General features: G+C 48.3%; 1 protein-coding gene across 1 annotated transcript; it reads left to right on the top strand.

Moving 5' to 3' along the window:
• The first annotated feature begins 1,769 nt into the window (after positions 1–1,769).
• On the top strand, positions 1,770–24,385 carry DR1 (down-regulator of transcription 1). The gene is made up of 3 exons (XM_040407805.1): positions 1,770–2,297; positions 21,053–21,216; positions 24,061–24,385. The coding sequence occupies exons 1-3, from the start codon at positions 2,078–2,080 to the stop codon at positions 24,202–24,204; spliced, it is 528 nt and encodes a 175-aa protein (XP_040263739.1). The 5' UTR covers positions 1,770–2,077; the 3' UTR covers positions 24,205–24,385.
• The last annotated feature ends 646 nt before the right edge of the window (positions 24,386–25,031 follow it).

Here is a 25,031-nt window from a genome sequence, read left to right as displayed (position 1 = left end):
GCCTCCGATCACTTCCCCTTTCTTCTCACCGGGTCTAGTGCGCCCAAACGCACCGCAAGTCCTCCGCTTATGCCTCCCTCGTGGTCCACGCGTCCCGGCTCGGCTCCCTCCATGCACTCCGCTATGCGCTGTTTCCATATCTGTTACAGGGCTCAGCCAGGGGTCTATTTGACCTCATAATGGATGTTGTTATTCGGGATTTATCCCGATCTGCAGTGCCAGCCGCGGAGCTCCACTCACATGCGTCCATGCTGGCCACGCCCCCCCCCCCCCTTTTAACTTTTTTATGTCACTCTAGGCGTCTATAAGAAGCCATTATTAGGCAAGGGCGACACAGCGACACTGGTCGCGGCCAGGATCAATGAGCAGTCGCAAGAAATCCAACACATCCCATTAATTTCTGGTGGATCACTGCGGCTCAGCGATCCTGGCTGCGACCAGTGACGCCGTGTAGCCTTAGACTGCTTCTCTCTGACATTGCAATTCATTGCAGATTCGCTATGTTCCTATGGAGCTCTGTCACCTGCAGGGCTCAATAGGAGCCACAGCTATAAAAGCCTTGGTTTCTTCTGAGACCAGGATTTTTACATATAACAAATAGCTCCCTCGATTGCAGCGCGTGGAAGTCGTCCAGGCCCCAGGACCGCAGCGCTCACAAGAAAAGCCACAGGCTGGTGCCTGGTGGGGCAGGTAGAGGATGGCACTCTGCTTCACCATTGCATTCAGCTATATCTTATACAGCCTCACCCATCCCAGGACTGCGGTACAGTCATCCAAATCCGGAAAACTGGCTTAGGCTACTTTTACATGTGCGTTTTTGCTGTCCGGTTTTGAGATCCAGCATGATCTCAAAACCAGAGCAAAACGCTTCCGTTATAATAATACAACCGGCTGCACCCATTCAGAACAGATCCAGTTATATTATATTGAAAATGAAAAAAACGTATCCGTTTTTTTTGTGATCGCAAAAAACGGATCCGGCACCATTGACTTACGTGGCTTTTTGGCGCCGGATCGGGCTTCATCAGTTTCCCATGCGGCACACAAAAATGTTGCTTGCAGCGGTTTTGTGTCCGGCGTGAGAACACAACAAACCGGAACAGAATGCATTCTGGTGCACTCCGTTTCGGTTTGTTCCGTTTTGTCCCCATTGACAATGAAGCGTATAGTGCTGGATCTCAATACCGGACAGCACAACGCAAGTGTGAAAGTAGCCTTAGTTGCCCACAGCAACCAATCAGATTCCACCTTCTAACCCGATTATTTTGGAAAATGAAAGGCGGAATCTGATTGGCTGCTATGGGCAACTTCGCCAGTTCTACTTTACACCAGTTTTCATAAACCTCCCCCATACTGTTCATATGTCTCAGATGGAAACTCCCCTTTCATTTCTTCTTGCTGCCCTTAGGAGTGGTACAATCCAACAGTGCACCCCTGCCCTACAATAACATTGGTAGCACCTCTAGCCCTTCTTGCACATAAAGTATTAATGGGGGTCACTTATCAAACTGGTGTAAAGTATAGCAACCAATCAGATTCCACCTTTCATTTTTGCACAGCTCCGTTGGAAAACGAAAGGAGGAATCTGATTGGTTGCGATGGGCACTAAGCCTAGTTTGATAAATGCCCCCCCCCCCCCTCAAAGTGAATGTCCCTTTAACATGACCCTACAGCGCTCTGTCTGTCAGCGTATGACGTCATGACGCGCCAGCGCGGCACAGCCATGGTAACCTGGATTTCGTCGTGCGCCCGGAAGTGGATAGCTGTGCGCCGCGCTCCCCCTCAGACGCCGCTTCCGGCGGGAGAAGGAGGCTCTCGGGCTGTGCGTGGTCTCTCCGCCGGGATGTTCCTGTGACCGGATTCTACTCATCCCCCAATACTTGTCCTCGGGAGAATGCTGTGAGGCGGGGCGGGCAGCCTACGGCGTCCTCCTCTCTCTGGGCTTTTATCGCGGACTGTGGATTCGTCTCCCTTTGGTTTTAGAGCCGTGTGTGCAGGGCTCGTTCCCACATCACTCGCCCCCTAACGAGGGAAACCTCGCCCCGTCTCCGTTACTCGCCCCCTCCCCCCCAGAGACATGGCCTCCTCCTCCGGTAACGATGACGATCTCACCATTCCCCGGGCCGCCATCAACAAGATGATAAAAGAGACTCTGCCCAGTGTCCGAGTGGCCAACGACGCCCGGGAGCTGGTGGTGAATTGCTGCACGGAGTTCATCCATCTCATCTCCTCGGAGGCCAATGAGATCTGCAACAAGTCTGAGAAGAAGACCATCTCCCCCGAGCACGTCATCCAGGGTAAGTGGGGCAACTACAACTCCCAGCATGCCCTGACAGCAGCCTGTGCACTCGGCATTGGCTTCTATGGTTAGAGGCGTGAAACCTGCCGACAACACGAGGAGCCCAGCAGCTGTCGGACTCTGTTCACATGCTTCAGTTTTGGTGCATTTTTTTCCTCCTGTGTGTGGATTTATGCAGACCCCATTTAGAGGAATGGGACAGAATATGCTCTCATGAGGTTCCCCTTTAAGCACGCTTTTACCCGGCAGGGTCGTTTTCTATCAGGTTTGCACTATTTTAATACTGATGTCCTATCCTCCTTGATAGGTCATCAGTATCTAATCAGTGGGGGTCCGACACCCAGGACCCCCGCCGATCGGCTGTTTGCTTTAAAGGGAACCTGTCACCATGATTTTGTGCATAGAGCTGAGGACATGGGTTGCTAGATGGCCGCTAGCACATCCCCAATACCCAGTCCCCATAGCTCTGTGTGCTTTTATTGTGTAAAAAAAAAACGATTTGATACATATGCAAATTAACCTGAGATGAGTCCTGTCCCTGACTCATCTCACGTACGGGACTCATCTCAGGTTATTTTCCATATGTGTCAAATCAGGTTTTTTTACACAATAAAAGCACACAGAGCTATGGGGTCTGGGTATTGCGGATGTGCTAGCGGCCATCTAGCAACCCATGTCCTCAGCGATATACCCAAAATCCCGGTGACAAGTTCCCTTTAAGCAGCTGTGCTCACAGTAGCGCCGCAGTCTATTCGCTGCTTTCCCTAGGCCGAGTGATGACACGTACATTGGTCACGTAGTCTTGGCGCAGCTCAGTCTCATAAAGGTGAATGGGGCTGAGCTGTGATACCGAGCGCAGCCGCCATACAATGTACCACACTGTGCTGCTGGGTGAGGGTCCCGGGTGTCAGACCCCCACCGATCAGATACTGATGACCTATCCAGAGGGTAGGAAATCAGTATTAAATCTCGAAAAACCCTTGTCTTGTTAGCTTTCCCTTTGGCTGAGAGGCCTTGTTCCAGTGCCAGAATAAACACCTTCTTTCAGAACGTCCAGGCCCTGCTGTCAAATGTTCTTTCCGAGATTTGGGTCCATATGAGAGACGCGGCCTTCCGGTGGTTCTGCGGTCATGTGCGTGAGACACACAGTATACACCTGGACCATAGTAACCTATGGGGGCTACAGGCCATAAAAACTGCAGAAAAGAAGGGTCAATCTGATGTCGGCATCCGTACGTGAGCAGTGAGGGGGCGCTGGGCGATTGACTGCGACTCGTGTCACGCCGCTGAAGGTAGCAGGTTATTGCTGCCTGGACCGTAGCTCATTCCAGTTAATGGGGAGGCTTCTGCATCTTACAGTAGTGGAGATGGCGGCACAACAGTCACAGGCGGGTTTGGATTTCTTGTGACTGTCATGTCGTAGTTGCTGCAACTTCCACTTATGTACCAACCAGACGACATTTCACTTTCATTAGTTGTGAAGCGGTCAGCGCTACGATGCAATTTTTGGTGGTCTTATTCTGAAATGGTAGATTGGCAAATGGTGGTCCGTGAACCCATGGGTGTCTCACTTCTTGGGTCACCACCTACAGCCATTGTTTATATGCTGGGTATGTGCTGTAAATACTGGGGTTTTCCGACAGTTTGTTCTACTGCTGACCCTCTGCATAGGTCATCAGTATCTGATTGGCGGGGGTCTGACACCCGAACCCCTGTTGATCAGCTATTTGAGAAGGCATCAGCGCTCCCAGGCAAAGTTGGAGAAGGTCGCGGCGCTACCGCGAGCACTGGTGTCTTCTCAAACAGCTGATTGGCTGAGGTCCTGGGTGTCGGACCCCCACAGATTAGATACAGTCAGAAAACCCTTTTAGTGTGTGTGTGCTAGCGCCAGCTTTTGGAAGTGGCTCCCTATGAGTCAAAGTATGACTTCTTATCAAGCCTTGGGACGTGACGGGAATATAACCAAGCCAAATATCCATCCCTAGACAGCGGGAGGGCTTGCGTCTAACTACGGAGAAGGATTCTGGCTGAGGGTGATGCCTTGGATGGGTGCTGGCTCTCCTTAAAGAGACCGGCTGTGTATGGAGAAAATAATATGCAAAGAGGTAGCGCCCAAGAAAGAGAACCATCTCGCTAGGAGATCCGCTCCCCCGCCTAATCTGCATCCAAGGCATCGCACTCAGCCAGAATCCATGTCAGATTTTGACTCTTAGGGAGCCACTGCCAAAAGGTGGCACTAAGCAAGATGGTTCTCGCTCCCTGGGAGATGTTTTTTTTGCATATTGCTTTCTCATAGAGCAGGAATGCTCAACCTGTGGCCCTCCAGCTGTTGCAAAACTACAACGCCCAGCATGCCCTAATAGCTGTAGACTGTCCAGGCTTGCTGGGAATTGTACAACCGCTGGAGGGCCGCAGGTTGGGCCTCCCTGCGCCAATAAGTCTCCGTACCATGGAGATCTTCCAGTAAGTCTCCATACAGAGCTGGTCTCTTTAAAGGGAACCTGTCACCGGAATTTTGTGTATAGAGATGAGGACATGGCCGCTAGCACATCCGCAATACCCAGTCCCCATAGCTCTGTGTGCTTTTATTGTGTCAAAAATATGATTTGATACATATGCAAATTAACCTGAGATGAGTCCTGTTCCTGAGAGTCGCCCAGCATCCTCAGAATCTCCTCCTTGCTCCCCGACGTCAGAAAGCTAGAGCGCCGTAATCTCACGATGAGCGAGCTAGTGCATGCGCAGTTCGCTCCCTGAGGCTGATGCCAGCACAGAGAAGGAAGACTATGCTGACACTGCGCATGCGCTAGCTCGCGCTTTGCTAGATTATGGCGCTCTAGCTTTCTGATGCCAGGGAGCAAGGAGGAGATTCTGAGGATGCGGGGCGGTGCTGGGCTCCTTCACAGTGGACTCATCTCAGGGACAGGACTCGTCTCAGGGTAATTTGCATATGTATCAAATCGTTTTTTTGACACAATAAAAGCACACAGAGCTATGGGGACTGGGTATTGCGGATGTGCTAGCGGCCATTTAGCAGCCCATGTCCTCAGCGATATACCCAAAATCCCGGTGACAGGTTCCCTTTCTGAAGGAGCGTCAGTACCTGTCTAAGCTTATTGATGTGGACCAGTTTGTGTTGAGTCGTTTGCTCCTCCATGGGACGTCTGTTTGATAGGACCTCAGTTACCCTCTGCAGTTAGCTTACAGCGGGGATCAGCAACCTTAGGCTCTCCAGCTGCTGTGGAACTACAACTCCCAGCATGCACACTTAATGTGCTGTTCTTGTAACTCCTAAATAGGTATAAGGAGGATTCTGGGAGTTGTAGTCAGAACAGCTGGAGTTCCCTGGCTTACAGCCTTCCGTGTCCCCTGGTTATGCTGTATTCTTTATAGGGTGAGCACATTGTAGCGGTGACACCTGAAAGCCTTACGTTTCCCTCGGTACACTTTTTGTCATCCTTTGCAGGGGTTGACAAGACACTGAGCCATTTACACCGTCCTAGAAGCAAATGTAATATCAACAATTTCCATTCCCCTTACTAAAAAGTTAGTGATTTGCCGCCCCCGTGTACACACCACGCATTGTGCAGCCATGTTTCCTGTCACCTCTGTATTGTCTGTATAAGTGACAGATTTCCCTGCAGGTGACAAGAAGTCCGCTTTCGCTCTTTGTGGTGTACCAGGAGATTTGCATTCCTTTCACTATTTGCTGTAGCTGTCTTCTGAGGCAGTGATACGTTGTGGACGCCTCAGTCTATCACCTGAATGTCTTGGAGCTGTTCAGATCCCCAGTTCTTTTTGCATAGTGTTTTTAATTTTTTTAGTTAAAGGGCATCTGTCCGCAGATTTGTCCCTATGACACTGGCTGACCTGTTACATGTGCACTTGGCTGCTGAAGACATCTGTGTTGGTCCCATGTTCATATGTGTCCGCATTACTGAGAAAAATTATGTTTTAATATATGCAAATGAGCCTCTAGGAGCAATGGGGGCGTCGCTGTTACTCCGAGAGCCTCTGCTCTCTCAATTGTCTTAGGCCTCTTTCACACTTGCGTTGTTGGGATCCGGCATGCACTTCCGTTGCCGGAGGTGCCTGCCGGATCCGGAAAAACGCAAGTGTACTGAAAGCATTTGAAGACGGAACCGTCTTCCAAATGCTTTCAGTGTTACTATGGCACCCAGGACGCTATTAAAGTCCTGGTTGCCATAGTAGGAGCGGGGAGCGGGGGAGCAGTATACTTACAGTCCGTGCGGCTCCCGGGGCGCTCCAGAATGACGTCAGAGCGCCCCATGCGCATGGATGACGTGATCACATGGATCACGTGATCCATGCGCTTGGGGCGCCCTGACGTCACTCTGGAGCGCCCGGGGAGCCGCACGGACGGCAAGTATGCTGCTCCCCCGCTCCCCGCTACACTTACCATGGCTGTCAGGACTTTAGCGTCCCGGCAGCCATGGTAACCACTCAGAAAAAGCTAAATGTCGGCTCCGGCAATGCGCCCGAAACGACGTTTAGCTTAAGGCCGGATCCGGATCAATGCCTTCCAATGGGCATTAATTCCGGATCCGGCCTTGCGGCAAGTGTTCCGGATTTTTGGCCGGAGCAAAAAGCGCAGCATGCTGCGGTATTTTCTCCGGCCAACAAACGTTCCGTACCGGAACTGAAGACATCCTGATGCATCCTGAACGGATTACTCTCCATTCAGAATGCATTAGGATAATCCTGATCAGGATTCTTCCGGCATAGAGCCCCGACGACGGAACTCTATGCCGGAAGACTATAACGCAAGTGTGAAAGAGCCCTTAACTGGTCATCAGGTCCATGTTCCATATGGACCTCACTGCTTATTAAAAATAATCTGTTTTGTGGGCGCAACGCTGACTATTTTTAATACGGATGTCTGAATGTGGCCTAAGGTTCATTTTACACCAGCGTGTTTGGTCTGGGTGACATTTCGGTGTGTAGGCCACGTTTATCTAAGGCTGCTCCTGTGACACAAACTCGCAGTATGGTAATGACTTATGATGCTGTGAGCTCCTGCCTGACCATGGCCTTAATACCTGGAGTGCGGAGCAAGACGGATCTGTTTCCTCTGACACAATAGAAAACGGAACCGTCCCCCATTGACTTTCAATACAACCGGATCCATTCAGAACGGATGCAGATGGTTGTATTATTATGACGGAAGCGGATCCAGCAAAAACTCTAGTGTGAATGTAGCCTAAGGCCTCTCTCACACAAACGATACGGATTAGGTCCGGGTGCGTTCAGTGAAACATTTCGCACCATTTTGAAAGTAAGTTCAGTCAGTTTTGTCTGCAACTGCGTTCAGTTTTTTCCGCACGGGTGCAATGTGTTTTGCTGCGTTTTTCACGCGTGTGATAAACTGAAGGTTTACAAACAACATCTCTTAGCAACCATCAGTGAAAAACGCATCGCTTCCGTGATTCCGAATACAATGCATTTTTCACTGAAGCCCCATTCACTTCTATGGGGCCAGGGCTGCGTGAAAAAAACGCTGAATATAGGACATGCTGCGTTTTTCACGCAACGCAGAACTGATGTGTGAAAAAAAACGCTCATGTACACAGACCCATTGAAATGAACTGGTCAGGAGCCAGTGCGGGTGCTATGCGTTCACGTTACGCATTGTACCCATGCGGAAAACTTTCTCGTGTGAAAGGGGCCTAAGTGGTGATGATGTGAGTTCGGGTCAGAGGAGCCGTGTTCAGTCCGGACACGTGGCCGTCACATGGAGCACGTTTCCCAGACCAAACACACTTGGGAAAATGTCCTAAGGCAGCTCTGCTCTTCCCTCCTCATCAGACAGATGCTGCAGCCCCGTGCGCTCCCTCTGCTTGCATACATTATTGACATACCCCTTGTGCCTAACTGAATATTTATAAGACCTGTTTGAACACTGTGCTAAATACATATGGACGATGGTAATTGCCAACATATGCTAAGCGTGGCCAACATATGCTAAGCGTGGCCAACATATGCTAAGCGTCCCATATAGTGGCCACCGCTGCTGTGTGATCAGATGCCCCCAGTGCACTTTGTATGTTTGTAGATTGTTAATGGGCATGTGCTACATGGGACACCACCCCAACTATGAATAATGTAATCTCCAAACTGTGCTTTCACTTCCAGCCTAATTACTGCAGAAATGCCTTCCTGCCTCTCACCCCACTGCCATCCACATGTACAGGGCAACTTCAGAGCACCAGTGCCAGGGGCATGCCCCCTCCTCTTCTCAGAGCATACCCGCTGGAGGCTGCAGTGCCACAGCTCTGTGCCCATACACCCTGGATGAATACACATACTATAGGGATGATACCTGGTGCCCCCCTACTCTCACCACTGAGCTCATCGGAGGGCGAGCACTGCTGTAGTTCCAGCTGCAAGAAGGCCGCAGTGTGAGCCCTGGTTCCTTCTCAGACAGCCGCTCGATGGAGGTCCCAGATGGTAGACCCCCACTGATCAGGTACTCGTGTCCTATCCAGATTAAAAGAACTTAATATAAAATGCGCTAAAGCTTACCAATATATTAATTTCAAGCACCATATGCACGGAGACAAGGGTAGCAAGCTGATGACACATCTGATTAAAAAACGCAGCGATGCACAACACATTGCTACTATCAGGACAAGCGGAGCGTCAATCATTGACTCAACTAAACAGATTGCAGATGAATTTTGCTCGTTCTACATGAAACTATATAACCTAGACACCGTCTCAGGCGCCTCGCTTACTGGACATCTGGAGGACGAGCGGAGAAATCATAGTTTCCTAAATAACCTCCAGCTCCCCAAACTAAAAGCAGATGACTGCTCATCTCTCTTATAACCAATTTCGGAGGAGGAGATCAAAAAGATCATCAGCACTATGCCTATGGGCAAAGCCCTGGGGCCAGATGGTCTCCTGGTAGGGTATTACAAAAAACCTTTGAATGTTCTGGCTCCCCAGATATCCAAGTGGTGTCAGGCACTAGCTAAAGGTACACCCTTACTGAAACCGACGCTAAAAGCCACAATTACCATTATCCCCAAAGAAGGCAAAGATAGTAGGGAATGCGGCAACTATAGACCTATCTCTCTGCTCAACATAAAAATAAAAATCTGGGCCAAACTTGTAGCTTCCCGACTTGCTTCTCTTGTTCCGAAAATCATAAATGCAGAGCAGGCTGGTTTTGTTCTGGGCTGGGAGAGAAACACCCAGTCATGTCCATTAATAAATGTAGCCTCATGGGTATAGAGAAAAGCCTGTCCCTTAGTTCTTTTAAGCACTGACGTAGAAAAGGCTTTTGACAGTTGATTGGCTATACATGCAGCGCACGCGTCACAGGTTTGGCATACCTGACCTCTTTGTTTAAGCGGTTATGTCTCTATATCAATCACCAAGTGCTAGAGTAAGAGTTAACGGAACCTTGTCGAAGTCCTTCCGTATTACTAACGGGACTCGCCAGGGTTGCCCCCTCTCTCATTCCCTTTTTATATTAGTTATGGAGACTTTATTACAAGCTTTCCGAGACAATTGGCACATAAGGGGTCCGAAGGTGGACAAAATAGAACACAAATGCGCCGCATTTGCGGATAACCTCATCCTGCTTGTTACCAATCCCACGCAAGCCTTCCCCCCAGATTTTAGACGTCTTTGCCACATTCGGCAGCCTATCGAATTTTAAGATCAACTATTCCAAATCGGAGGCTATGGGGTTCAACCTCCTGGCCCGGACGACCTGCTCTCTGAAAGAATAAATCCTTTTAAGTGGAACACCAGTTCTCTGCCGTATTTAGGTATAGCTCTCACCAATGACCCAGCCATGTTGTATAAATCCAATTATACCACAATCCTACAAAATATACAAAGGCAACTTGACTCTTTAGCATTACATTGGATATCCTGGATAGGCTGCAAAAACCTACTGCAAACTTATATTGTCCCCAAGTTATAATACCTTATGCAAATGGTCCCTATATACCTCCCGGGATCATTCTTCAAATCGATTAGGAAGACATTTACATCCTTTCTTTGGAAAGGCAAAAAACCTAGAGTAGCTTATAGTAGGCTTATAAAAGATGGCCTACAGGGTGGATTTGGACTGCCTGATATGGAGTACTATCACAAATCCCTTCATATATTCGTGCCTGGGAACAAGACCTAGGAATAACATTCTCCCCACAGAAGTCACACGGGTTCTCGAAGTGTATAAAGATCCAGGAACATTCCTACAAAACGATGACCCGCTGGTACAACGACCCTTATAAACTTTTCAGAATGGGACTCTCGGAATCTGAAACCTGTTGGAGATGTTCATCCCAGAAGGGAAACTTATGCCTCGTTTCCACTGAGCGGATCGGTTCGGTACTGTACGGTTCGCTATTTTGGGTGTTTCCACTATGAAAGCGATCCATTCAAGCGAACCGTACCGCACCATTCAGGGTCCTGCTTCAGATGTAGGGCCATAGAAAAATGTAACGGTTCGGTTAGGGCGGAGCAACTTGCGTCACACAATACATTCTCCTGATTGGCGGCCTGAATAACGTCAAACGTAAGCGCATCTTTGTTTGTAGCATCGCGTTTGTCGTCGCACTAGTGTGACGTCACGCTATGCCTTTTTTTTTTCTAAACCACGTATGGACCCGGCGGCCCGAGTTGCAGTGGAAACGCTCACCTAAATAGACCGGACCATTAAAAATCTTCCAAACTGTGCCGACCCGAACCGATCCTCTCAGTGGAAACGAGGCATATTAGATCACATTCTATGGTTTTGCCAGGTAATACGTCCATTTTGGGATCATACAGGGAAAACTATAAACGAGATTTGTAAATCCAAGTGGGAGTTCTCCCCCCAGTCTGTCCTGGTGTGGCTTCCCTACAAACAATGGCATCCGTCTCCTGCCTACTCTGACCTGGACACTTTACTAATTCAAGCTGCCAGATTGCTGATTCCACTTCGCTGGTTGAATAACTCTCCTCCCTCTAGAACACTGGTACATGGAAGTGGACCAGATCTATTTAATGGAGGAGTTGGCGAGCTGGGCTACCAGATGACACGCCAAGTATGGAGACCCTGGTGGGAATATAGACACTCCTCGATGGGGCAGTGAGTCCTCAATCCTTAGGGACCTTCTCACACTGACCTTACATACTCCTCCACAACTCACATATACTTACCTACACTTTAATTTAAGCTCATCCAAGGATTTGTACGTTTGTTTTAGTTGATGATGTTCTCGGTTGTTTGTTCATAAGCAGATGTCACCGGGGGCAGTTATGCAACTTATGTTTTAGACTTAGTAAGCGAATATGTCAAATTGTTTATTGTCCCAGTGCCTTATTTGCCTTTGTCATAATATTGATTTTATTTTCCCTAAACCCTTTTACCCTAGGTCGCTAAAGGGATGCGACCGTGTTTGCCTGCAAGAAAAAGGGGGTCGGTCAGCACATCCCAATGTGCAGGTGCACGCTGCATGGTTAGAAGCACGAAGAAAAAAAATACAATGCAACAGCACTCTGTAAACCAAAAAAGTACAACAATGCCATAGAAATAGAAAATATTCTGGTGCTAATGCTACACTTATTTTGTAAATTTGAAATTCTTGACATACATTTTGTACAAAATTATTTGGGTCCGTCTGACAAACGTCGAGGTGATCTCTGTAAGACGGGAATCTAACACTAAATCCTACCCCTGTTATGTGCCATAATGGCCGCCATAAAATTCAGGCCGTGCAGGATGCCAAAATTGCACCAGATGTTTTGTTGCAATGTAATCCTATTAATAGGTGGAATAAATCTTGAATAGAACATCTAAAGATGCACCAGGTTTCTCACCCAGCTTCTGCCACTGATAAATCTGGGGCGTTTTCAGACATTGTTGGTCTTTTTTTTTCTGGAAGAGTAAAAATGCTGCTCTTACCATTTTTGAGGAGTATTTTCAGCCGATGAGAAGTACGAAAGTTACAGTAATTCAAATAGTTAATACGAAGGCCTGTATAACATTAAGGAGTTGCTATTTATGCAGGGAAACCATTACTAGTATCTAGAACTGTCTTCCGTGCATAAATAGCTAATTTAGACAATTTTTTATTTAGCTGACATCATATACTAAACATAAGACCACTGCCACCTAAACAGTGCCACCAGTTTTTGCCGGTATAGATGCGAACAGTAGACTCCTTATTACAGTCATTCCTCCAACACCTAAAGCTGGGGACACATACACTCAGCGGAAATGAAGTTTAGGGGCAACTTGGTACAAAGCGCCGTGCACATGAGAGCCTCCCCCTCTTCTCAGATTGTATGCTAATACTATGTAGTCTTAGGGTGGCACAGTATGAGGCAGTGTAGGCTTAGGGTGGCACAGGGCTCTGCAGGGTCAGGTTGGCACAGTATGAGGCAGTGTAGGCTTAGGGTGGCACAGGGCTCTGCAGGGTCAGGTTGGCACAGTATGAGGCTGTGTAGGCTTAGGGTGGCACAGAGCTCTGCAGGGTCAGGTTGGCACAGTATGAGGCTGTGTAGGCTTAGGGTAGCACAGAGCTCTGCAGGGTCAGGTTGGCACAGTATGAGGCTATGTAGGCTTAGGGTGGCACAGAGCTCTGCAGGGTCAGGTTGGCACAGTATGAGGCTATGTAGGCTTAGGGTTGCACAGAGCTCTGCAGGGTCAGGTTGGCACAGTATGAGGCTATGTAGGCTTAGGGTTGCACAGAGCTCTGCAGGGTCAGGTTGGCACAGTATGAGGCAGTGTAGGCTTAGGGTGGCACAGGGCTCTGCAGGGTCAGGTTGGCACAGTATGAAGCTATGTAGGCTTAGGGTTGCACAGAGCTCTGCAGGGTCAGGTTGGCACAGTATGAGGCAGTGTAGGCTTAGGGTGGCACAGGGCTCTGCAGGGTCAGGTTGGCACAGTATGAGGCTGTGTAGGCTTAGGGTAGCACAGAGCTCTGCAGGGTCAGGTTGGCACAGTATGAGCTATGTAGGCTTAGGGTTGCACAGAGCTCTGCAGGGTCAGGTTGGCACAGTATGAGGCTATGTAGGCTTAGGGTTGCACAGAGCTCTGCAGGGTCAGGTTGGCACAGTATGAGGCTATGTAGGCTTAGGGTTGCACAGAGCTCTGCAGGGTCAGGTTGGCACAGTATGAGGCTATGTAGGCTTAGGGTTGCACAGAGCTCTGCAGGGTCAGGTTGGCACAGTATGAGGCTATGTAGGCTTGGGGTTGCACAGAGCTCTGCAGGGTCAGGTTGGCACAGTATGAGGCTGTAGGCTTAGGGTGGCACAGAGCTCTGCAGGGTCAGGTTGGCACAGTATGAGGCTGTAGGCTTAGGGTGGCACAGAGCTCTGCAGGGTCAGGTTGGCACAGTATGAGGCTGTAGGCTTAGGGTGGCACAGAGCTCTGCAGGGTCAGGTTGGCTTGGCACAGTTTGATGTTATGTAGGCTTAGGGTGGCACAGAGGGCTCTGCAGGGTCAGGTTGGCACAGTATGAAGCTATGTAGGCTTAGGGTTGCACAGAGCTCTGCAGGGTCAGGTTGGCACAGTATGAGGCTATGTAGGCTTAGGGTTGCACAGAGCTCTGCAGGGTCAGGTTGGCACAGTATGAGGCTATGTAGGCTTAGGGTTGCACAGAGCTCTGCAGGGTCAGGTTGGCACAGTATGAGGCTATGTAGGCTTAGGGTTGCACAGAGCTCTGCAGGGTCAGGTTGGCACAGTATGAGGCTATGTAGGCTTAGGGTTGCACAGAGCTCTGCAGGGTCAGGTTGGCACAGTATGAGGCTATGTAGTCTTAGGGTTGCACAGAGCTCTGCAGGGTCAGGTTGGCACAGTATGAGGCTGTAGGCTTAGGGTGGCACAGAGCTCTGCAGGGTCAGGTTGGCACAGTATGAGGCTGTAGGCTTAGGGTGGCACAGAGCTCTGCAGGGTCAGGTTGGCACAGTATGAGGCTGTAGGCTTAGGGTGGCACAGAGCTCTGCAGGGTCAGGTTGGCTTGGCACAGTTTGATGTTATGTAGGCTTAGGGTGGCACAGAGGGCTCTGCAGGGTCAGGTTGGCACAGTATGAAGCTATGTAGGCTTAAGGTGGCACAGAGCTCTGCAGGGGCAGGTTGGCACAGTATGAGGCTATGTAGGCTTAGGGTGGCACAGAGCTTTGCAGGGTCAGGTTGGCACAGTATGAAGCTATGTAGGCTTAGGGTGGCGTGGAGAGCTCTGCAGGGTCAGGGTGGTAGGCTTAGGGCAGGGCTTGACAAATTTCCTTGGAATCTAGGAGCCAGCTAAAAAAGTTAGGAGCCAGGCGGAGCCGCGTCATAAAGCCCCTAGTAGGTGCCCCCATAGTGCCCCCCCCCCCCCACATCTCCATAGAGCCCCCCCAATAATGCTGTATACCATGTTACATATACCGCCGCTCCGTCCCCGGACCCTATTGACTATAATGGGGACGGGGGTGGAGCTCCGGCGCAGCATGGCAGTTCGCGGTGAGAGGCCGCCGGACTAAAAAGTTGGACATGCAGTACTTTTACCATGCACTGCCGTGCTGCGCCAGAGCTCTGCCCCCATTATAGTCAATGGGGACGGAGCGGTGGTCCGGCGAAACAGCGGAAGGACGGATCCGACAGGGTGAACAGCCTGCCAGATCCATCCTGCCGCAAGTGTGAAAGTACCCTTAGTTCTATAGCTACTGAATGAGACAGAAGAAGGGATGTCTTTAACATATAGATCTCCTTGAGAAGCCAATTTGATCCTAAAGGGTTAATTCAAACTGTAATCTAAACTGTGTCATCTGTCACTTCTCTTATCTCTGCTCCGGTCCCTTAACCTTATCACTGCTGCAAAGCATCAGCCGACAGCCTCAGTGTAACCTGTTCTACAGTCTGACTGACTGTTCTTTTAACTCAAAGAATCGAACGAGTCACTAACTAATCGGATCTTTAGATTCTTTTAACCTGTGACTCATTCGATTCTTTCTTACTTAGACTCCCTGTACTTGTGTCAGTGACTCAGAGCTGCTAGTGCTTGCCTTGCCTCAGCTCTGATTGGTTGGTGGGCGGGGAGGGGAGGGGCTGGCAGAAGCAGCTTCCACTCTAGGATCAGATTACACTCCTCCCGAGCCCCTCCCCTCCCTGCTGCCAGCGTCTCTGCTATTGTGTGCTGTGACGGAGCTGCTTCACATGGTGCTGCCTCCGGACAGAACGGCAGCTCCGCACCCATCGCCCGGGCACCTTTGAAAACGGGCTGACAAATACCCAAGCGCCAGGACTAAATTCCTGGTCGCCATGGCGACCTGGCGCCTGGGATTTGTCGAGCCCTGGCTTAGGGTAGCTCAGTGTGATAATGTACTGTATGTAGTGCACATAGTGGGATGTAGTGTGATTGTGTACTGTTATACTATTACAGTGTACATAGTGTGATAATGTACTGTACATAGTGATACAGTATACGGTATATAGTGTGACGGTGTCCTGGACTGTAGTGCACATTGTAATATAGTGGGACAGTGATGCTTTTCCTTGGCTACTACAGTCTGTGTGTGTGAACCCGACCCTACCCCTCATGCAGCCTCCTCTTCTCCCCCTGCTATCTCCAGGATTAGCATTGGCAATGAGAGGAGGGGTATCAGTAAGTCGGTCATGCTGTGACATCTGTGTATCAGCCAGGAGGTTTGTGCTGGCCCCGCACCGGGTACACGGGCACATCAGTCTGCTGCATCCAGGGTGGATTTGATTTAAATCATAGTTTTCTACATAAAGACTAATTCTTGCTGGTATAACTTATAATATGCAAGTAGATGAAGATTTTTAGAATAACAACTTTTCATATTAGTTTGATTAGGTTGATTCTGCATTCATAGGTTTGTAGAAGTTAGGATTAAGGTCTTTTTCTCAACTCTGTTCATGTTATAAGATTTTTGCTGTGAAGAAGAGGCATGTGATCTCTGCTGAGTCAAATTCAGTTTTGAGAACTGCAAAAGTAAACCAAGCATCTGTGATAATATCTTGTAGGCAGAGAAACTGCCCAATAATCTTAGGCTTCTTTCACAATTGCGGCAGTGTGATCCGGCAGGCAGTTCCGTCGTCGGAACCGCCTGCCGGATCCGCCGATCTGCATGTGACTGAAAGCATTTGTGAGACGGATCCGGATGCGGTTCCGTCTTACAAATGCATTGCAAGAGCGGATCTGTCTCAGCTTGTCATGCGGACAGACGGATCCGTCTTGTATGTTTTTTTTCTTTCACATTTTTACTGGTCTGCGCAGGCCGGAAGGACGGATCCGGCACTAATACATTCCTATGGGGAAAAATGCTGTATCCGGCATTCAGGCAAGTCTTCGGTTTTTTTGGCCGGAGATAAAACCGTAGCATGCTACGGTTTTCTCTTTTACCTGATCAGTCAAAACGACTGAACTGAAGACATCCTGATGCAACCTGAACGGATTAGGCTACTTTCACACTTGCGTTTTTCTTTTCCGGCACTGAGTTCCGTCACAGGGGCTCTATACCGGAAAAGAACTGATCAGGTATGTCCCCATGCATTCTGAATGGAGAGTAAGGCCTCTTTCACACTTGCGTTGTTGGGATCCGGCGTGCACTTCCGTTGCCGGAGGTGCCCGCTGGATCCGGAAAAACGCAAGTGTACTGAAAGCATTTGAAGACGGAGCCGTCTTCAAAATGCTTTCAGTGTTACTATGGCACTCAGGACGCTATTAAAGTCCTGGTTGCCATAGTAGTAGTGGGGAGGGGGGGGGGGGGCAGTATACTTACAGTCCGTGCGGCTCCCGGGGCGCTCCAGAATGACGTCAGAGCGCCCCATGCGCATGGATGACGTGATCCATGTGCTTGGGGCGCCCTGACGTCACTCTGGAGCGCCCGGGGAGCCGCACGGACGGTAAGTATATTGCTCCCCCGCTCCCCGCTACACTTTGCCATGGCTGCCAGGACTTTAGCGTCCCGGCAGCCATGGTAACCACTCTGAAAAAGCTAAATGTCGGGTCCGGCAATGCGCCGAAACGACGTTTAGCTTAAGGCCGGATCCGGATCAATGCCTTTTAATGGGCATTAATTCCGGATCCGGCCTTGCGGCAAGTGTTCCGGATTTTTGGCCGGAGCAAAAAGCGCAGCATGCTGCGGTATTTTCTTCGGCCAAAAAACGTTCCGTTCCGGAACTGAAGACATCCTGGTGCATCCTGAACGGATTTCTCTCCATTCAGAATGCATTAGGATAAAACTGATCAGGATTCTTCCGGCATAGAGCCCCGACGACGGAACTCTATGCCGGAAGAAAAGAACGCAAGTGTGAAAGAGCCCTTATCTGTTCAGTTTGCATCAGGATGTCTTCAGTTCAGTCGTTTTGACTGATCAGGCAAAAGAGAAATCCATAGCATGCTACGGTTTTATCTCCGGCTAAAAAAAACTGAAGACTTGCCTGAATGCCGGATCAGGCATTTTTTCCCATAGGAATGTATTAGTGCCGGATCCGGCATTCAGACTACCGGAATGCCGGATCCGTCCTTCCGGTATGCGCATGCGCAGACTGAAAAAAAGGTGAAAAAATAAATGCCGGATCAGTTTTTGCCGGATGACACCGGAAAGACGGATCCGGCATTTCAATGCATTTTTTCGACTGATCAGGCATTTTTAAGACTGATCAGGATCCTGATCAGTCTTACTAATGCCATCAGTTAGCATACATTTTGCCTGATCCGGCAGGCAGTTCCGGTGACGGAACTGCTTGCCGGATCTCTCTGCCGCAAGTGTGAAAGTAGCCTTAGGGCTCTTTCACACTTGCGTTATTGTCTTCCGGCATAGAGTTCCGTCGTCGGGGCTCTATGCCGGAAGAATCCTGATCAGTTTTATCCTAATGCATTCTGAATGGAGAGAAATCCGTTCAGGATGTCTTCAGTTCCGGAACGGAACGCTTGTTGGCCGGAGAAAATACCGCAGCATGCTGCGCTTTTTGCTCCGGCCAAAAATCCGGAACACTTGCCGCAAGGCCGGATCCAGAATTAATGCCCATTGGAAGGCATTGATCCGGATCCGGCCTTAAGCTAAACGTCGTTTCGGCGCATTGCCGGAGCCGACATTTAGCTTTTTCTGAATGGTTACCATGGCTGCCGGGACGCTAAAGTCCTGGCAGCCATGGTAAAGGGGAGCGGGGGAGCAGCATACTTACCGTCCGTGCGGCTCCCCGGGCGCTCCAGAGTGACGTCAGGGCGCCCCAAGCGCATGGATCATGTGATCGCATGGGGCGCTCTGACGTCATTCTGGAGCGCCCCGGGAGCCGCACGGACTGTAAGTATACCGCTCTCCCGATCCCCGCTCCTACTATGGCAACCAGGACTTTAATAGCGTCCTGGGTGCCATAGTAACACTGTGCTTTCAGTACACTTGCGTTTTTCCGGATCCGGCGGGCACCTCCGGCAACGGAAGTGCACGCCGGATCCCAACAACGCAAGTGTGAAAGAGGCCTTACTCTCCATTCAGAATGCATGGGGACATACCTGATCAGTTCTTTTCCGGTATAGAGCCCCTGTGACGGAACTCAGTGCCGGAAAAGAAAAACGCAAGTGTGAAAGTACCCTTACAAAAACCTCTGGAAGAGCATGACATTGTGAATGGATTAATGGAGTTTATTTACCAAAAAAAATTAAACATATACAGCTTTATTCTACATAATTAAAAAACTAATCTTTATTTCATTATGGAATAACCTTTGGATGGTAATATATTTTCCTCAAAAAGCATTTTATAAAAAAAAATAAAAAAATGTAATCATGGATTTTTATCCACTCTGGCTACACCTCTAAGCTGCTCCTCCTTGGCTACGGGACAATAGAATGACCTGCCCTGGGGGTCTCGCTCTCGTGTCCTCGCTGTCTTGCAGTTGGTGTTGCTTGCTGCTGGTCTCTTGTTGGCATGTCCAGCGCTGGGACCCCCGCTGACTTCTATAAGCAGGAGTCTGGAGCGCTCAGCCACTTTTCCTCACTGCTGAGCGCGGTAGTGAAGACTGTCCCCTGGGCTTAGACCTTCTATTGAGGCCGTCTTCAGTACCGCACTCAGGGAGGAGAGACGGCGCTCGGCTGAGCACTTCACACATCATTATAGAGAAAAACAAGGCGCTCACATCTGGGACGCCCACTGAATTTCACAGCAAGGCCAATTACCCCGCCAGTGAGGATCATGCGGCTCCTTCCTCACTTCAGAGCCGGTGCCATAAGCTCCTTACTATAAGGATCTTTGTTATTGGTTGTTTCAAGCAGCAGCAGCATCGCTGCGCTGCCTGTGCCGTTAACAGCGCTCACTGCACTGATGAATGGCAGGGAAAACTTTTTCCAGGGAGTAAAATGGCCTGAACAGGCGTCTGACGCTTGTACAGGCGTTATTGCGACCTCTGTTGTAGGCTGACTTTGCACGGTCAGTCTGAGTATTGGTTAATCTACACAATGGCATTTTGCTTTCTTTACTAAACTATTTAGACTCTAATTTACAACTAATATTACCTTTTCTTTGCTGTGTGGCGCCATCTTCTGCTCACACTTGGTATTGTAGACTCTCTCCTTTGGTGACGAGTGTATTTCCCCGAGAGGGTGGCTCGTTGGATGCTTGACAAAGGTTTAATGCAGGGGCTACACAGCGATCTTGGCTACGAAATCCATTGTGTAACCAAGGATCACCATGTAACACTGCAGCCGGTTGCAGCACCCTTGAATTTTAATAAATCAAACGCTGCTGAATTTTTAGCGATTCTGAGGTTAGTCAGAGCAACTTGCGACACCCTTTCAGTTCAATGACTGCAGTACTATGATTTTTCCCTTACTTTTTTCCATTCCAATTTTTTTTTTCCATACCCTCTATTTGTCGTAAGGCGAATGATGATTGTGCCAACTGTGGCTGTAGGATGTGAATAAAAAAAAACAACTTATTAATAATAATAATAATAATAATAATAATAATAATATTTTTCTATTTTTTTGTGCTTTATTAGGCTACTTTCACACTAGCGTTTCTATTTTACGGTAGTGAGGTCCATCATAGGGTCTCAATACCGGAAAAAAACGCTTTCGTTTTGTCCCCATCCATTGTCAATCGGGACAAAACTGAACAGAATGGAATGCTCCAAAATGCATTCCATTCTGTTCCCATACCGGAGAGCAGCATGCTGCCCGTTTCTGGGATGCGGAGCATCTTTGACACAATAGAAAACTGATCCGTCCCCCATTGACTTACAATCGAGTTCATGACGGATCCGTCTTGGCGATGTTAAAGATAATACAACCGGATCCATTCATAACGGATGCAGACAGTTGTATTATCAGTAACTGAAGCGTTTTGCTGACCCCTGCCAGATCAGGCAAAAACGCAAGTCTGAAAGTAGCCTTATATAGTAAGGCTAGGTATACACGACAAAATTTGTCGCACCAATGTCGCGCAACAATTTTTATAATGGTATTCTATGGTGTTGCACTGCGACACGACAGTCGCAAAAAACCCATTCAAGATGGATTTTTCTGTGACTGTCACATGTCGCAGTGCGACACCATAGACTACCATTATAAAAATTTACACATGTTGCAGTGTAGTTGGGCCCTATGTGTCGCTCGTCGTGTAGCCCTAGCCTAAAACCCTAGATCTGCAGTTGAAAAGCAGAAGGGGCTTGCAGTCTTTACAAGGCTGAATGATGCGGTGATTGCCTTTCCTTCTCATGTAAAATGCTATGGAGATGATCGGTAATTTTGAGACTTGTAACATTCTTTATTTCTTCAATAGCACTCGAAAGTTTGGGCTTTGGATCCTACATCAGCGAGGTAAAAGAAGTACTGCAAGAGTGCAAGACGGTAGCATTAAAAAGAAGGCAGGCAAATTCTCGCCTAGAAAACCTCGGCATTCCAGAAGAAGAGCTTCTAAGGCAGCAGCAAGAGTTGTTTGCAAAAGTAAGAAACCGGGGAAGACACAACAAGCAGGAAAATACCAGTGAAATTCTGTTACTATTTGTCATTATACCATCTGTAACTATACTTAGCACCTAAAGAAAAATGGTCAATCCTCCTTTCCCTCTGGCTACTGGCCACAGTGACTGGAGGAATCGCCTAGTGATACCAGGACCATATAAAAGCACACGCTGGGTACATTTGTTTAGGTTATGAACACTGAGGTGGCCCCTGATCTTCTGATATGGGGTAATGCACACTTCAGTTGCTTCAGAAGAATAGTTTGCTGTCCACCGTTCATTTCATCGGTATGAAATCAATAGGTCTGCAGCTTCTGAGATGTATGTCATGGCATCAGCTGTGACCACTTTGCTGCATACTGAACACTGCAGGTGCTTAAGGCTAGAGAGCGCTGTATTCAGTTCATTCAGCGGTTGATGGAGGAATAGAGACTTTCTTCAACCACTTCTGCTTTACCAGTGCCACTTTTCTCTGTAGTCACTCTGATCTGATCCCGAGTTAATCTGAATATCATTTACAGGAGTGTCAAAGTAAGTTTCAGTTGACGTGTCCTATACGACATCATATCTGTCCCATGGTCCTGACTCCTCCATCATTTCATGTACATGGCTTTTGTGTGATTCTGTTATACCTGCAGTTAGGCTTAAACTGTTTTTTTTTTTGTTACTTATAATCGCTATACTGCGATTTATGCATACATACTGATTAATCATTTTGGTTCAGCAGATTCTGTTAAAAACGTACTTTTAAAATATGCAAATTACCTTGCTACCAGCAAGTAGGGCGGCTACTTGCTGGTAGCAGCCGCATCCTCCTATCTTAAAGACACCCCCTCCGCATGTTGATTGACAGGGCCAGCGGAAGGGATCGTCCTCTGGCTGGTCCTGTCTGCTATCAAGATCAGGCGCACTGAGAGGCGGCCACTCGCTCGGCTGCTCCATCCTCAATGCGCCTGTGCCGATAACGTCACATCTACACCCGACGCAGGCGCATTGAGGAAGGAGCGGCCGAGCGAGCGTCCTCCTCTCAGTGCGCCTGCGCCGACTGAATACCGTTACGGCGCATGCGCCAGATTTTGAATGCAAACAGGGCCAGCAGAGAAAGATCCCGTTCGCTGGCCCTGTCAATCAACATGCGGAGGGGGCGTCTTTAGGATAGGAGGATGTGGCTGCTACCAGCAAGTAGCCGCCCTAATTGCTGGTAGCAAGGTAATTTGCATATTTTAAAAGTACGTTTTTAACAGAATCTGATGAAACCAAAATGATTAATTACAGTATGTATGCATAAATCGCAGTATAGGGATTATAAGTAACCAAAAATAAATAAAAAATAAACAGTTTAGTGGGGTGACAGAAGCCCTTTAAAAGGGTTTTCTGACACTTAAATACTGAGGACCTATCCTCTGGATAGAATAGACAATATTCAGAGCGGCACACAAATACCGCAGAGGCCTCTTTCTCACCGGAATGCAACAGCCCATCAGCGGCCCCCGATCTACAGCAGCCAATCGATCAGCATATAGACAGACTTGACGGCAGCATCTCCTGACATGTATCTTTATTCATAGTGGGACAATATGCAACATTGTCTAATAGAACAGTCTTTATGCTTGCTAAAGACTACCCTGTAGTCGAAACGTCGCTGTTCTATTTGACTATGTTGCACATTGTCCCACTATGAATAAAGAAAAAAAAGATACATGTCCGGAGATGCTGCCGTCAAGTCTGTCTATATGCTATCCTCTGGATAGGTCATCAGTATCTGATCGGGTGTTGGACCCCCGCTGATCAACTGTTAGGCCTCATAACTGATAAACATGTTTTCACTTGGCCTAGGGAAAGCTGAGAGAAGGCCACGGCGCCACTGCAAGCGCCTCTGCCTTCTCAAACAGCTGATTGAGGGAGGTCCCGGGTGTAGGAGCCTCACCGATCAGATACTGATGGCCTAATCAGAGGATAGGTCATCAGTATTTAAGTCTCGGTAAACCCCTTTAAAGGCTGTGGACCCCTTTTTGACATTGAAAAATAATTTTTACCTATGATAGTGATGGTTAGTGGTCACTCCCTTGTATGCAGTTTACAAGATGCTCCTAGATTTTTCTCATGTGTGTGTCTCCCATGTGTTTGTGTGTCCAGGATGCTGCTGTCTTTGTCAGCTCTCATGTATCAGTACAGCTTCATTCCTGGGCTGAGTTGTCCTTCCTCTCTTGTACTGGCGATCACTTGTGCTGGAAAGTCCTTCCCCACCCCCACAGGGTTTGCTGAGAGTGTTCTGCTTCCTTTTTACACTTATAGTCTTAAAGCGGATTTCCGTGAGTTCGATATTGATGACCTATCCTCAGGATTGGTCATCAATATCTGATAGGTGGGCATTCGATTCCTGGCACTGATCAGCTGTTAGAAGAGGCTGCGGACTCTTTCTGAACCAATGACGTCACATTCGTTGGTCACATGGCCTATTTGCAGCTCAATTCCATTCAAATGAATGGGCCTGGGCTGCAATGCTATACAATGTAGGTCGCTGTGAGGAGGCCGCAGCCTTTTCAAACTGCTAATCGGTGGGGTGTCAGGAGTCAGACCTCCATGGATAAGATATTGATTACCTTTACTGAGGCTAAGTCCTCAATATTGAACTCCTGGAAAACCCATGTAATGTAGGTGGTATAGGAGAATGCTGCCATACAGCATTGTGAGGACCCCAGTCATTAGACCAATGGGGTTTTACAGAATTTTTGGCTTTTATATTCTATCTGGTCAGTGTGTAAGCTTTTGTGTTGCATTAGTCCCTCATCTTTTTCTTAATCCATGTTGTATGTTTTGTTTTTAGGCCAGGCAGCAACAAGCAGAATTGGCCCAGCAGGAATGGCTACAAATGCAGCAAGCTGCTCAGCAGGCACAACTGGCAGCGGCCTCGGCAAGTGCGACCAACCAAGCGGGCTCCTCCCAGGACGAGGAAGACGACGACATCTGAATCTCTCCTGCTGGTTTTTGTATCCACCATCTAAATAGTTTTCATCTGCACAATGGAAAATACGCTCACCTGTACATTATTTTTCTTTTTTTTTTATGCGTCTTTGGTGGACTGGTCAATTTGGTATTGTAGGGATGTCTGTTAAGTCTCCACAATTGTATGCTATGTACATTTAAAAAAAGAAACAAACATCCTTCTTGAACAGTCGACAACCTTAAGGTTCAGTATCATATCGCTAGAGAATTTTTAATGGTCTTTAAGAAATTTTATATTAGCAATGAGTCATTTACTTGATCAGTAAGCAGTGTTAAACCAAACTACAACTCTATAGTATAGTGAGATTTATACAGAAACCTATTTGCATTTCCCTTTTAACTAAGCTTAAAGTGCAACTCTTAGGTATTTTTTAATTTTTTGGGGTGGGGTAGCAACATATAAAGGAATATGGTGAAGATGAGATGTCGTGTCTTTTTGCTATTTTGAAACTGGGGGGCACACATGAGAGACGGTGTACTGTAAAACATACTGGATGCATGGCCGACCGGTGTACTGCCCGCCTGAACCCTACATCTGGGCCGATTCCAGGGCGGCCGGCATCGTTTGTACGTGTCTAGTTTTATTAGACTGCGATTGACAGTCTTTTGTTTTACAAGAGGATTTCGAGCAGAAATGTGTACTCGTCTGCTTAGTGCTTCAACAGGTGCACGTTTCGGGATTCATATTTAGGTTGGCACAGATCTTTTAGGATTTGGGTTTTCATTCATTTTTTATTTTATTTTTTTCCTGTTTTTAAACGCTAATGCCAATTCGTTTCAGTGGACAGTGAA

Source organism: Bufo bufo, chromosome 9 (genome assembly GCF_905171765.1).
Source record: "Bufo bufo chromosome 9, aBufBuf1.1, whole genome shotgun sequence".
Lineage (NCBI taxonomy): Eukaryota > Metazoa > Chordata > Amphibia > Anura > Bufonidae > Bufo > Bufo bufo.
Note: the sequence above shows the minus strand (reverse complement) of the source record. Positions and strands in the feature narration are given on the sequence as shown.

Excerpts from the sequence above, each read along its gene's own strand:
- DR1 (XM_040407805.1), top strand. The coding sequence starts at position 2,078 with ATGGCCTCCTCCTCCGGTAACGATGACGATCTCACCATTCCCCGGGCC. Across the intron at positions 2,298-21,052 it reads CCCCGAGCACGTCATCCAGG|CACTCGAAAGTTTGGGCTTT; the intron begins GTAAGTGGGGCA and ends TTTCTTCAATAG. Across the intron at positions 21,217-24,060 it reads AGCAAGAGTTGTTTGCAAAA|GCCAGGCAGCAACAAGCAGA; the intron begins GTAAGAAACCGG and ends TTTTGTTTTTAG.